The sequence below is a fragment of the Delphinus delphis genome, chromosome 12 (genome assembly GCF_949987515.2).
Source record: "Delphinus delphis chromosome 12, mDelDel1.2, whole genome shotgun sequence".
Classification (NCBI taxonomy): domain Eukaryota; kingdom Metazoa; phylum Chordata; class Mammalia; order Artiodactyla; family Delphinidae; genus Delphinus; species Delphinus delphis.
The window spans coordinates 59,240,775-59,255,010 of record NC_082694.2 but is presented as its reverse complement, the minus strand read 5'-3'; the positions used below and the strand labels follow the sequence as shown (position 1 = coordinate 59,255,010).

The following is a 14,236-nucleotide window of genomic DNA, read 5'->3' as shown; positions in this document are numbered from 1 at the left end:
TGCGGCATGTAAATTATATCTCAATAAAGCTGTTTTTTAAAAAAAAGTAATAATTTAATGCTTTTAGCTAAATATCTGCTCTTCAATTTTCTGTATACTGTACCTATCTTCTCTCTTAAAATGGGCTTTTAATGGTTTTAGCAATCAGACTGATGGTAAGTTCAATTTGTAGTCTGAAATGTGCAATTACCAAAGAAATCATATGACAAGATTTTATGGTTTTAAAAAGTAAATGGCATCATACTTTATCTATTGAGATTTCAAATATTAATTTTAAAAATATTTGACCAAGAGAAGGGAAAACAAAAAATACTGACTGTTGATTCAGTGAGTTTAAAGTTTGTAATTAAAAAAAATTTTTTTTAATACTAGCTGAAGTTTATAGTTATTTTATATAGTTTTATTTGGGGTTTCTTAAATTAATTAAAATGGGTATTTATAATTTTTATTATAAAAATTGACAAAATACTTAAAAGTAGAGAGAATAAAATGATGAATACTCATATACTTCATCCATATTTGGCAGTTTTTAAGATTTTGCTAAATTGGATTTAATCTCTTTTGTCTTTCTTTGCTATCCAGACAGGTGGAAAATTGCAATTAATATAAACATTTAAATATATATAATAGGAATTAAAACTGTCTATGAAAAAGTTTTTCAGTATATATGATCAAAAGAATGATAGAGACAGGGGCTTCCCTGGTGGTGCAGTGGTTAAGAATCTGCCTGCCAATGCAGGGGACATGGGTTTGAGCCCTGGTCTGGGAATATCCCACAAGCCACAACTACTGAGCCTGCGCGCCACAACTACTGAAGCCCGTGCGCCTAGAGCCCGTACTCCGCAACAAGAGTAGCCACCGCAGTGAGAAGCCCGTGCACCGCAATGAAGAGTAGCCCCCGCTCGCCGCAAATAGAGAAAGCCCACACACGGCAACGAAGACCCAATGCAGCCAAAAATAAAATAATAAATAAATAAATTTATGAAAAAAAACAATGATAGAGACAGATAATGATAAAAGTATTATTTACTATTATCTATTACCAGTTAAATATTAGAGTATTAGAAATTCTGAAAACTTTTATTTTTTTAAGATTTTTAAAAATATGGACCATTTTTTAAAGTCTTTATTGAATTTGTTATAGTATTGCTTCTGTTTTGTTTTGTTTTTTTGGCTGCGAGGCATGTGGGATCTTAGCTCCCTGACTGGGATCGAACCTGCACCCCCTGCAGTGGAAGGCAAAGTCTTAACCACTGGACCACCAGGGAAGTCCCTGAAAACTTTTTAAAATAGAGAAGCACTTAATGAAAGAAAAGATCTTACACCTTAAAAAAAGAAGAAAGAAACTGCGCTATAACTGGAAGGCCAAAATTCTGGTGAATAACGTTACCAAGCTCCTTTCATTGTGACTTAGAATCACTTTTTTACAGTAAGGCCAAATTTATTTTTAGCTTTTTAAAGAAAAGGAGAGAGTTTGGTGAATTTCCAGCTAAAAAAGGGGAAAAAAAATTGAATACCACAATGTTTATTTGATGAAGAAGTCATAACACAACAGCAAAAAAGGTAAAACAGGGAACTATGTTTCTAAGTATCACTATTATGTTTTCAGATTGTAACAATCCTAGATAATTGTAAAACGTTTTTAGAGTTCCTGCTAATTGGATTAAATTTGTGTACTGTTTCTGTATGGGAATATTTTAAGCTCAAGCATGTCATCTAGGTGAGGAAAAAGATAAAGGATGATCTAAGAACAAATAAAGCAATTAAAAAAATAATCAATGCAACCGATTTTTAAACATGCCCAATATTCAAACTGTATTTTAAACAGGATCCAGCTACTCATATCTTTAAATCTATTAGAATACATTTTCTAACATTAGCAGCTCTCTTGCCTACTTGTGGAATATGAGTTGCAGCCCTTCACTGTACCCCCTTCCTATTGTTACAGACAGCAAAGCCTTAACAAATACTGAAGAAGAGCTATAGGGCTTCCCTGGTGGTGCAGTGGACACGGGTTTGTGCCCCGGTCCAGGAGGATCCCACATGCCTCGGAGCGGCTGGGCCCGTGGGCCATGGCCCCTGGGCCTGTGTGTCCGGAGCCTGTGCTCCGCAACGGGAGGGGCCGCGGCAGTGAGAGGCCCCGAGTACCGCTGAAATAATAAAAAAAAAAAAGAGCTATAAAAATGCAAGAACTTCCAGTAATGGTGGTGAAGTGAAGAAGTCTTGAAAACCCTCTGTAGATAACAATTATTCAATCTAAACAAGAGATTAAAAATATTTATAGGCACTGGAAAAAATCTGAAAGAAAGCATAAGCCAGAAATACTATTGCTCTTGAAAAGCTGCAACTAGAAAGTGTACACTTGTGGGATTAGGGCTTTCTCCAACCTCCCATGATGACAGTGAGGAAGAAGCAGAGGAGAAGAGGAGCTTCACACACTAGAGATGAAAGAGAGCAGAATTTAAAAGGAAACTGAAGGGGGAAATCTGGAAGTGAATGAATTGCAGAAGGGTTGAGACACAAAATCTGAGAATAAACTCTACCTAAACGCCTGGTTGACTCCTAAACTCTGCATGCATGAAAAGACCCCAGGGAGTCTAGAAAAAAAGTAGGCAGAGACCAAAGAGGAATCTCTATTGAAAGACAGAGCTATAATGGATAGGTTCTGCTTTTCTTAAACTGAGCTTATTCCCCAACTGTACATAGCTCAGAGAGCAGAAAGCTGAAGACTTACTGGTTTAAGGTGCCAGGGAATAGAGTCTGAGGCTGGCAGAGTGGCTGGAAATTAAGGGGGAATCTCCAGGTGTAAGGGAACCAGATACTGTGCCCCCAAATTTGAACACTATCTCTGCCCAAACATTTAGTCTGTCAAATCATACATGTGTAAGGAAGACAGTAAAGAGTCAAGCTAAAAAAGCAGCGTATGGAAATCCTAAAAAGTGATACAGAGATATTAGCTGCTGCACAACACAGAAGAGACAAATTTGCAGTTGAGTCCAGAAAAGTTAACTGTCTACTACTAGAATAAAAACCCAACAATCCAAAACAAAACGAAAACCAAAACCCACAAAGGGAACCCCAGAAATCCTCAACATAACAGAATCCAGAGTTGTTAACTAGCAAAAAAACTGGGAAAATGTGACCCATATTCGAGGAAAAAAACCCAGTTAATAGAAACTGACTCCAAGCGGCCCAGATGGGGGGTTTAGGAAGACTTCAAAGTAGCTTTTGTGATCATATTCAAAAAATCAAAGGAAAACATGGTCTTACTGAGTGGACAGATAGGGAGTCTCTGGAAACTATAAAACAAAATCTAAATGGAAATTCTAGAGTAAGTATAGTAACTAACAATTCTATTGACAGATCAATAGAAATTACCACTCTGAAGAACAAAGATTTAAGAAAAATGAAGTCTCAGAGATCTGTGGGACAACATAAAGTAGTTCTACATACATGTAATTGGAGTTCCAGAAAGAGGAAATGAGAGAAAAATGGCAGAAAATGCAGTAATGTAAAAGCAAGTTAAAATCTGAAAGGTGAAATGAGTTTGAAACTTTAAACAGGAAATCAACCCTAAAAAAATGTTAGGATAATCTCATTTATGGAATAAAATACCTTTCAAAACCATCTCTCTTTTCTTATCAGAGAAAAAAAATCACCAAAACTATGAATGTTCCTCAAAGCACTTTAGTTGATTTAAAATTTTAACGCTGGAGTAATATATTAGTCAGCTATTCGTTTATAATGGCTCCTGAATTATACTATTCTGTGTTTAACTTTAGGCATTCAACATCTGTGGTCAGATATGATACTACTTAGCTCACTGCTTTGAGCCCATGGTTTCTGGAAAAGAATTTCTAAATTTAGAAAGCTAGTTCAAAGGAATGGAAGCTAGACAGACCTCTTCTGGACTTATTTTTATGATACTCAGAGAGAAGCTATGTTTTGTAAATCTCCTCTTATTGCTGGTATTAAGCATCAGCTCATGGGCAGTATAAAAAAATGGTCTGAAGCATACAGCAATTAAACCAGATGCAGAACATGAAAAAAGTAGATAAAACATTATCTAGAGTAGAAGATGTCTGATACTTGTCCAGCTCCCAAACTGAAAAAGCAACAAACCAAAGCCATTAACAAATGCATACAAGATACCTGTAGTAGGGGTCTGCAGAGCATATTTCTTTACAAGAGTTTCTGGTGCACTATGTGAAGGCCATTAGTGGGTGTTTAAAGTGAATGATGTAGCACAATTTATGTTTGCCTTTTCCAATTTGTTTTATATACTGAAAAATAAAAACTACTCTGGGAGGAAAAATGTCTCCTACTTTTAACATTTCTCAGTTCTTGAGCCTAAGTTTCCCACTCACTGCACCATTCAGTTCTAAGTTCTTATCTGTAACCCTTTCCCACAGTTCTGTACTTAAGCATTTGGGGCTACAATTTTGGCAATATTTATGATGCTAAGGGGAAATGTTAAGGACTATTCTTCGAGTCAGTCAGTACACAAAAATCTAGGAATATTAGAAAATTTAATGTTAAATTTTAACATATAGCAAGTGTCTAACCATGTGAACATTCAGATTAAAGTCTTTAGTGTCTCTTATTTTCTAAAGTAAAGCTTGTGATCAAGACAAGCACTGCACTGTTATAACGAATTAACATCCACTAAAATATTTACTATTCCATTGGTTCTTAATTTAATAATCTTACCTAAAAACTGAGGGTTATTGTGATGTGTTAAAATTAAACCTGGACATGTTTCTCTCAATTATTTTCCTAATCTTGTACTTTTTATTATCAATGAAACCTAAGACAGGTATGGAGGTTTTAAGTGTTAAATTTTCTATTATTTTTTCATTTAAGGGAAAGCATACATGATAACCCCAACCTCAGTTATGTACATTTAGTCTTATTCAGAAGATTGTTAGTAATTTTGAATTCCCATGAGTTTTTAGCTGCTTATAATCCATCTATTTGAAAAATACTGCAATTGTTGGCTTTTCATTAGATTTTTGCTGGACTGAAATTAAATGTTAAAATCTAAGATCAGGAGGAAATGATTAATTGGCCCATGCAAAAAATATATTTTTATGGGTTTAAGAAAGCCAATATACACTGGAGAATCAGAAAAACAAAAATGAATTTAATTTTTATAGTATACCAAAAACTAACTGTAATGGGTTGAGTTGTGTTCCCCCCAAAAGTTCTACACATGGTACCTGTGAACATAATCTTATTTGAAAATTGGGTCTTGGGTTTCCCTGGTGGTGCAGTGGTTAAGAGTCTGCCTGCCAATGCAGGGGACACGGGTTTGAGCCCTGGTCCGGGAGGATCCCACATGCCGCGGAGCACCTAAGCCCATGCACCACAGCTACTGAGCCTGTGCTCTAGAGCCCGCGAGCCACAACTACTGAGCCCGACTACTGAGCCCGCGAGCCACAACTACTGAAGCCCATGTGCCTAGAGCCCGTGCTCCGCAACAAGAGAAGCCACCGCAATGAGAAGTCCGCGCACCACAACAAAGAGTAGCCCCCACTTGCCGCAACTGGAGAAAGCCCGTGCGCAGCAATGAAGATCCAACGCAGCCAAAAATAAATTAAATAAATTAAAAAAGAAAAGAACATTGGGTCTTTGCAGATATAATCAAGCTGAGATGAGGTCACATTGGATTAGGGTGGGTCCTACATCCACTGACTTGGCATTTTACAAGAAAGGAAAGAGATTTGGATGCAAAGGTAACAGAGAAGAATGTGAAGATACGAAGAAAGTGATGTGAAGATGGAGGCAAAGATTGAAGTGAAGGCATTCATAAGCCAAGGGATGTCAAGGATTGCTGGGATACACCAAAGGCCAAGAAAAGGCAGTAAGGGTTCTTCCCTAGAGACTTTTTTATAAAGAGTATGGCCCTGCCAACACCCTAATTTTGGACTTTTTGTCTCCAGAACTGTGAAAGAATAAATTTCTGTTGTTTTTAAGCCACTCAGTCTGTGGTGCTTTGCTCTAGCAGCCCTCGGAAACTAACACACTAATGCACAAATAACAATATAGATTTGAACCTGATTTTTTAAATTGAGGGAGACTTACTTTCCCCTAGGTTATATGTACCCAGCATATTGGAAAGAGAACAGGTAATTTTCTAGGGAACTGATTGGCTCAAAATCACCCTGGATGATTTTTTTCTAACATTTGTCTGAGTATACCATAAGAGGATAAAATAATATATCTAAAGAACAAAGAAAAAGTTAACATTTTTGATGAACTGAACAATGTACTGATTTGGTAACCTTCAAAATACTGGTCAACATATTTACTTAGCCCCAAGAAACAACTCTAAATTGGTTTAATAAAGCAAATTAAACTTCACATAGGAAAATCAAATTACTGGAACAATGAGGTTTTCAAAAGGACACAAAGGAAGTTTTTTTGTTTTTTTTTTTAACTTCATAAAAATTAACTTTAATGTGAAAAAAATTAATCAAAGGTTCCAAAGACTTGACTGCAAACTAACTTGCTGGTGGGGGGCAGGGGAAGGGGGGGGAAGTATTTCTTTTTTCCAGTTTCAGTGGCATTAAAGTCATACTATTAATAACTAAACTTTTATTTTCTGAATTTATAAAGTTGAAGGCATTCTAAGTTTCCAAAGTAAATGTAATTATATACATATTATGTATATATATGCAATATATATGTAATTATATACATATATGTAATTATATTTACAGTTAAACTATTCCTACAAATATAAAACATTTATAAGAATTGTAAGGAAAACTTACTTTACTTTTGCGATTCATTTTTTTTTTTTTTTTTGCGTTACGCGGGCCTCTCGCTGTTGTGACCTCTCCCGTTGTGGAGCACAGGCTCCAGACGCGCAGGCTCAGCGGCCATGGCTCACAGGCCCAGCCGCTCCGCGGCATGTGGGATCCTCCCAGACCGGGGCACGAACCCACGTCCTCTGCATCGGCAGGCAGACTCTCAACCACTGCGCCACCAGGGAAGCCCGCGATTCATTTTTTAACAAGCATTTATGGAATGTCTAAGTGCCAAACACTACGAGGCATGAGAATTCAAAGATACATAGGGCTCAGTTCCATTCTTTATGGAGTATACAGTCTAATGACAAGGTAGACAGTAAAAATGGGACATGTTCTATAAAGAGATATGAAGAGAATAAAGGAGCTTAGGCAAAGGATCAGCCTAGGAAACCAAGGGAAACTTGATGGAGAACCAACATTTGAACAAACTCTTTGACAAGCAGGAATTTTTCAGATGAAATGGGAAGGTAGAAATAGAAGCAAAATTCCAGGAAAATAGAAAAAAAGAAAGATATGGAATCCTGAACAGATTTGACATATCCAGAGCTGCTCGGAAATTTTTTATTGCTAAAGCATAAGGAAAGTAACATCAAGTATTGAGAGATGAGGCTGGAGAGAAGCTAAAGAATTTAGACTTTGTGTCCCACTTCACAGGGCACCAACTGCACTTTTCAAACTGGGAGTTCCATGAGACACAAAGACCATACAGGAAACCGCTACAGTAACCCAGGAGAGACATACTGAGGGTCTGGACTAAGGCAGTGTCAGTGGAATGGGAGAATAGACTGGATTCCAGAATCATTTCTGGAATCAAATCATGATGCTCTGCTAATAAGGGACTAAGAAGAATCAAAGATGGTACTGAGGCTTCTGGTGAAGGGATCTGAGCTGATCAACAAAGAAATGGAATACAAATTTGGGCAGGCAGGAGAAGTGGGGAAGTGGTGAAAGATGAAGGTAGTAAAATGTTAGTTTAAGATATCTGCAAGACAAGAAGAAAATTTTCTAGTAATGACAATACTCAGTATTTATATTTTTTACTGCATATGAAGTACTTTTACATACGATCTCTTGGTTGACAGAAAAACCCAGTGAGATAAGAGCATTTCACAGATAAGAAAACCAGAGCTCAAAAGGTGAGGTGACTTGTTACAGGCTACTCAGCTAGTAGGCTACCAGGCTAGAGTCAGAAAAAAAAAATCAGAGTCCTATCTAGTCTTTCAAAAGCCACTCCATACCATAGATAAATTATGGTTAGTTTCCAATTGTTATTCACGTCTTAGCATTTTGCTGCTTCCCACTGAGCTGATTTTATTTAATCACTGTTGAGTCCAGAATCACCTAGTCCACACTGGCACTTGAAGTTATGACAATATCCAGAGGAAAAAAATTTAGAGTTAGTGAGAATCACGTTACTGGAAAAAATCTTCGACCATTAAGTGTTAGAAGGTCTTTCAGTTCTTCTGATGGAGGAATTCTATGATAGGTTCCCAAAGTAACCTCCAGAAATACATTATAGTTTCAAAGGGTTCCATGGTTTAATTAATTTGGGAATTAATTGCTTTAGATTGCTTTATTGCACAATTTCACAAAGACTTTAATATTCTAATGTACACTGAAAATTTCTAGGAGTATAATTAAGGATACAGTGTTCCCCAAACGTATCTGACCACTGAACATTTCTCCCAAACATATTTTTCTTTTTGGCTGCACTGCATGGCTTGTGGGATCTTAGTTCCCCGGCCAGGGACTGAAGCCAGGCCCTCGGCAGTGAGAGCATGAAGTCCTAACCATTGGACCGCCAGGGAATTCCTTCCCCCAAACTTTTGATTTAGAGTATCTTATGGGACTAGCATTCTATAGAATACACTTTGAAATACTGCTCAATAAAACTATTTAAGCAACATACCAACAAATACAAATTAAAAATAATAAACACAAACAGTACATTAGTGCTGAGGGAATGCAGAATAAAAAGGAGGGATGACAATTTGTAGAATTAATTGGGCAAAGTTTCCTGCTCAATATACTGTTTAATTTTGCAATGAAATTTAGGCAGTAATATGAACTAGGAATACATGTGCTTACCAGTAGAAATCTTTTAAATTGCTGATTGACGCAATTATAAAATAAAAATTTGGGGGACTTTGCTGGTGGTGCAGTAGTTAAGAATCCGCCTGCCAATGCAGGGGACATGGGTTCAAGCCCTGGTCTGGGAAGATCCCACATGCCGTGGAGCAACTAAGCTCGAGTGCCACAACTACTGAGCCTGTGCTCTAGAGCTCATGAGACACAACTACTGAGCCCACGTGCTGCAACTACTGAAGCCCATGCACCTAGAACCCATGCTCTGAACAAGAGGAGCCACCGCAATGAGAAGCCTGCACACGGCAACAAAGAGTAGCTCCCACTCGCCACAACTAGAGAAAGCCTGTGCACAGCAATGAAGACCTAACACAGCCAAAAATAAATAAATTAATTTAATTAAAAAAGTTTTATTACCATAACTTATAATTTTAAAAAATTTAATTGCCTATACTTGGGGGAGTAAATAATTAATTTCTCTTATACTATTAAGATGGTTAGGTTTTATAGCCTTCTGAAACTTCATCAAAGCTTCTTGTTCTTACTTATTAATTAATGACTGCTTCAAGGTTTCATATGGCCTTTAATCCATCAGAATTTCATTGTAGTCTCAGGTAAAAATCTCATTATTACAGATTCCATTATGAGGAAGGGATCTATATAATAAACTTGTTTGCAAATGTCCCATTCTGAGGTTATGATTTGTCATAATGAATTTTTATAAAGAATGATTTTACACACCAAATGCTTCCTCTTGATTATCCTCTTAAAATAATCATCCTATATTACCGCAGACGATAAATGGTATTCCATTTGCAGCCCAGAACAGAGAGCTAAGAGCTCCATAATTCTGCCTGGTGATCAAGTCCTTTAACTTCCTTAGTCCTTTCCTACTTCAAACATTCCTACTCAACAAATCTAACTGAACTCCAAATTACTACAATGTAGAGAGACCTGGGAAAATGGAAGGAAAATGTAAGAATCTGAGTTCCTCCAGTTTACTAAATTCAGGCTTTCTATTCATTCATTGATTCATTATAGAGAGCCTTCATGTACCCCTGCAAACTATAAATCTGATTTCTAATAATACATGCTTCATAACAAAATCATGATAATAGAATTTTTCTTAATAAAACATTCTTTTAAAAACTAAAGAAATAATAATAGTATTAATGCATGTCTTATTTTGTATTTATGGGGTTAGTTCATTAAATAGAATATCTTTATTATCTCATTATTTAAAATTTTTGAAAAAAATTTGATGTTTTTTTAGGACATATTATCCATAATCCAAAGCAGACATCATTAGATACATAAGATATTTAAATCACCTGGAGCTACACTACTGAATTATAATTTATACAGACTAAGGTTCCCTTTTCCCTAGTTAATTTCAGTGCATAATAGGAAAAGAGGGAAAAAAGCACAACCTTTTCTTTTTGGTGCTTTTTAAATTGAGTATTTTAATCAAATGGGAATTTTTTACTAGGATTACTATAGTTCACTGCTTCTAGAGTAACAGTAAGCAGTTCTACAGACACAGTTGCAAACTTAAGCTACGAAAATAAGGTGATTAATCTTCTCCATTACTTTGGCATTATCCCCACACTGGTTCCTTATCTAAGGAATCTGAATCTGCTGAGGTCCCAAAACAGAGACTTGGATGCACAAATACAAGGTTGTTTCCAAACATTCGACCATGTAAACAAAAAGTAAGGGCACAAGATAAAAGTATCTGATGATTGCTTTAAAATTCCCTATTGAAACTGGAGAAAATATGCCACTCTTCTGTAGATTCATTTACATTTGCTTCTTAACTAGAAAAAGAAAATAGATACAGACATGTTCATGAGCGCTCACATAATGATTCACACACAAATGAACTGGTAAAAAACTGTAACACACTTGAATATTTTATAAGTAGAAGAAAGTTTTCTTACCTTCAGAAGTTCAAAGTAATGTAGACAGTGGTAAACAGGGGCTAGAAGTAGCCTGGGTAAAACATACTGAACAGCTTCTTTGAAACCTTCGCCTATTGACTAGAAAACAAAGTGATTTAATTTTTAAGTTTACTTTTCAGACATCATATATCTTGATCTAAAAACTACTATACCTGCAAATAGAGTGCCGCTCCAGGCTTTGATAACTGACTAAGGAAACGATCATGAAAACCAGGTCGTAAAATATCTCGAGCATATGATTCATATGGATCAAATGCCAGTTCCTTAGAAAATAAAGAAGGCAAAACATAAATAATCTTTCTCCAAGGTAAAGTATAAATGACCTACCACCATAAACACAAAAAGATTAAATTATGGGCACACCCATGCCTGCACAATTATATATTTCTTTTAAAGCCTCTAAACAAAATTACATTGCTATTAATTTTAACAGAATAAACCTAATATTCTCAATTAAGAAAGTAAATCAATTCTTTCTGATGAGTAATGGGATTCTTATATGTTATGACACCTCTCATGAAAGGGTTCTAGTAGAGTATTATCAACAAACATAGTCAAAAGAATGGGGGGATTTTTAGATCTGGAAAACTAAGTGTAGCCTGAATAATAAAGAATATAGATATCCACAACCAGGTAAAGTATAAACATTTAGAATATTGGTGCCAGACATTTATTTTCTCACGGTTATTTCTTGTTCATAGACTTACTTACACATTCTGCAAGCCAGAGGTAATTGTTTATATCATCTAAAATTCATTGGCACATTTTTCACAAAACAATTAAATAAAAATTTAATCCAAATTGCCCAAAAATTTTACCATCACCAATGATTAATAAACTAAACAATTCTAAAGGTTAGAATCTACTGGTTTTGCTGATTCCTGAGGAAAAAAAGAGTAGTTATTGTGATTTTATCAGGAGGTAGGATTTCTACTCTCCGCCATCCTGTGCTCTATTCCAGGTAAAAATAAAAAGCCAAAAAGCCCAAACTATTATGAAGATGGTGTTATAGATTCTAGCAAGAGCTCATTTCTATGAAGGGTAATTCTAGAAAGAGGAAGAGGACATCTAGTGGAGGACTGCAGAAGAATGAAGTTAGGAGTGAATGACAGAACAAATGTTTATTTTTAAATTACCCTTTATGTTGTTTCTCAGACTGTTTTCTTTAAGAAAGATTCAATAATAACAACACAAGATCAGAAATCAGAAGACCCCAGTTCTGTTCTCTGTGAAATGCAATATGGGATATAAAGTTCCAAGTCATCCTAAATTCCTTGAGCCATTTCAATTCCTTCAACTGTCTTCTCAACTGAAAATTTCTGTAATAATATAACAATGGAAATTGCAGTCCATTGCAGATCTTACAGGAATGGATAGTAGGTTTTCAACAATAACAGCAGGAGGGAGTCAGGTTATGAATAGACTGGATGGGAGAGAGGAATAAAAATGTAATTGGATGCTTTTATCTTGGGTCTCTTGAATTCATGAACTTATATAGAGCAGATAATGTTTGTCCTCCTCCCCTTTCAATAAACTCTAATTTATTATAGAATTTTTATGACAATTACACATATAAATTAAAGACTATACAGACAGTGTAGTGGCTTAAAAGCATGACTCTAGCATCAGAGAGACTCAGGTTCCACTTCTTATTGTACTACTTACTGGCTGTGTGACCTCTGACAAACTATCAACATTTACTCTCTCTAAGCCAAGCTTCCTCATTGGAAAATGTAGATGATATCTACTTCAAGGAGTTGTTTTAGGAATTAAATGAGATACACACAAAGTGCTTGCAATAGCGTATGCACATATTTAGCGGTGAATAAATGGTATCTAGTATTATCATTCTAAAATAGCTAATTTCAAGAGAGAAAAAAATTGACAACTAACTGGAAATCCAAGCTCTTATCACATAGTTTTATTCTTGAGGATAAATTTATAGAATGGCAAGCACTTCTAAGCATCCTCCTATAAATTAATAGATGATATTATGATCAGTTTACTGGTTAAATGCAATACTTATAAGATTCATTTAAAAATTTAATTATTGATACACACAACTGTGTATTAACAGTTAAAAATATAGACTATTCTAAACATACAGAAAAGTACAGAAAACAGTTTAACAACCATATTCACCATCTAGCTCAAAAAGAGCTCAACATTTTATAACACTTCACCTTTTTTTTTTTTTAAAGAAATAAAACAGTAGAGATGTAATTGATCCTCCTGAGCTCCCTTTCAGAAGGTAATTTCCTCTCCTGCTAATCCCCAGAGGAAATCACTATCCTGAATTTGATTATTTCCAAGTATATTTTTATATCATAATTACATATGTATCAAGAAACAAGGCAATGTTTTCAAATTTTATATAAATATTGTAATGTACATAGTAACAATAAATTCTTCTGCAATTTGGTTTTTATATTCAGTTGTTTTAATGATTTATCCAATATGATTCGTATAGTTCCTTACAGTTCATTTATTTCAAACTCTGTATAATATTCCACTGTATAAATATATCTTTTTTTAGGTAAATTTTTTACTCTGAGATAATTTAGATTCACATGTAGTTGTAAGAAATAATACGGAAAGATTCTGTCTGTCTGCACACTACCCAGTTTTCCCCAGTGGTAACCTCTTAGAATAGTACAATATAGTGCAATATCACAACCTGGCCATTGACATTGATGTAGTAAAGTATAAAATATTTCCATCACCACAAGGATGGCTCTTGTTGCCACCCTTTTATAGCCACACCTTCCTCCTTCCCATCATAGCCTCTTTAGCCCCCAGCAACCACTGATCTATTCTGCACCTCAATAGTTTTTTCATTTCAAGAAAGTCATATAAAAGGAATTACACAGTATGCAACCTTTTGGAATTGCTGGATCATACAGTAATTCTTTAATTTTTTGAAGAACTGTTTTCCATAGCAATTGTACCATTTTATTTACATTCCCACCAGCAAAGTTTGAAGGTTCTAATTTCTCCACATCCTCTCCAACACTTGGTATTTTCCTTTCATTTTAAAAATTTAATTCTAGCCGTCTTAGTGAGTGTGAAGTGGTATTTCATAATGGTTTTGATTTGCATTTTACTTATGACTAATGATGCTAAACATCTTTTCATGTGCTTGTTGGCCATTTTTATATATTCTTTGGAGAAATTCCTATTCAAATCCTTTGACCATTTAAAAACTGAGTTGTCTTTTTTGTAAGAGTTCTTTATATACACTGAATATATCAGATATTATCAGACATATGATTTGCAAATATCTTCTCCCATTCTGTGTGCTGTCCTTTCACTTTTGATGGTACTCTTTGAAGCAGGAAAGTTTTACATTTTAAGTCTAAATTATGTATTTTTTTC

The 14,236-nt window shown here is 35.3% G+C and overlaps 1 protein-coding gene across 4 annotated transcripts in view; it reads right to left on the bottom strand.

Annotated features, from left to right (window-relative positions):
• Positions 1–14,236, bottom strand: part of SOS1 (SOS Ras/Rac guanine nucleotide exchange factor 1) — a 152,616-nt gene that overhangs the window by 48,528 nt on the left and 89,852 nt on the right. For all 4 annotated transcript variants that reach the window (XM_060026777.1, XM_060026778.1, XM_060026779.1 and 1 more), the window contains 2 exons: positions 11,014–11,124; positions 10,841–10,939 (listed from right to left, as the gene is read on the bottom strand). In XM_060026777.1, coding sequence (XP_059882760.1) covers positions 10,841–10,939; positions 11,014–11,124 — 210 coding nt within the window. The remainder of the gene's footprint in view (positions 1–10,840; positions 10,940–11,013; positions 11,125–14,236) is intronic.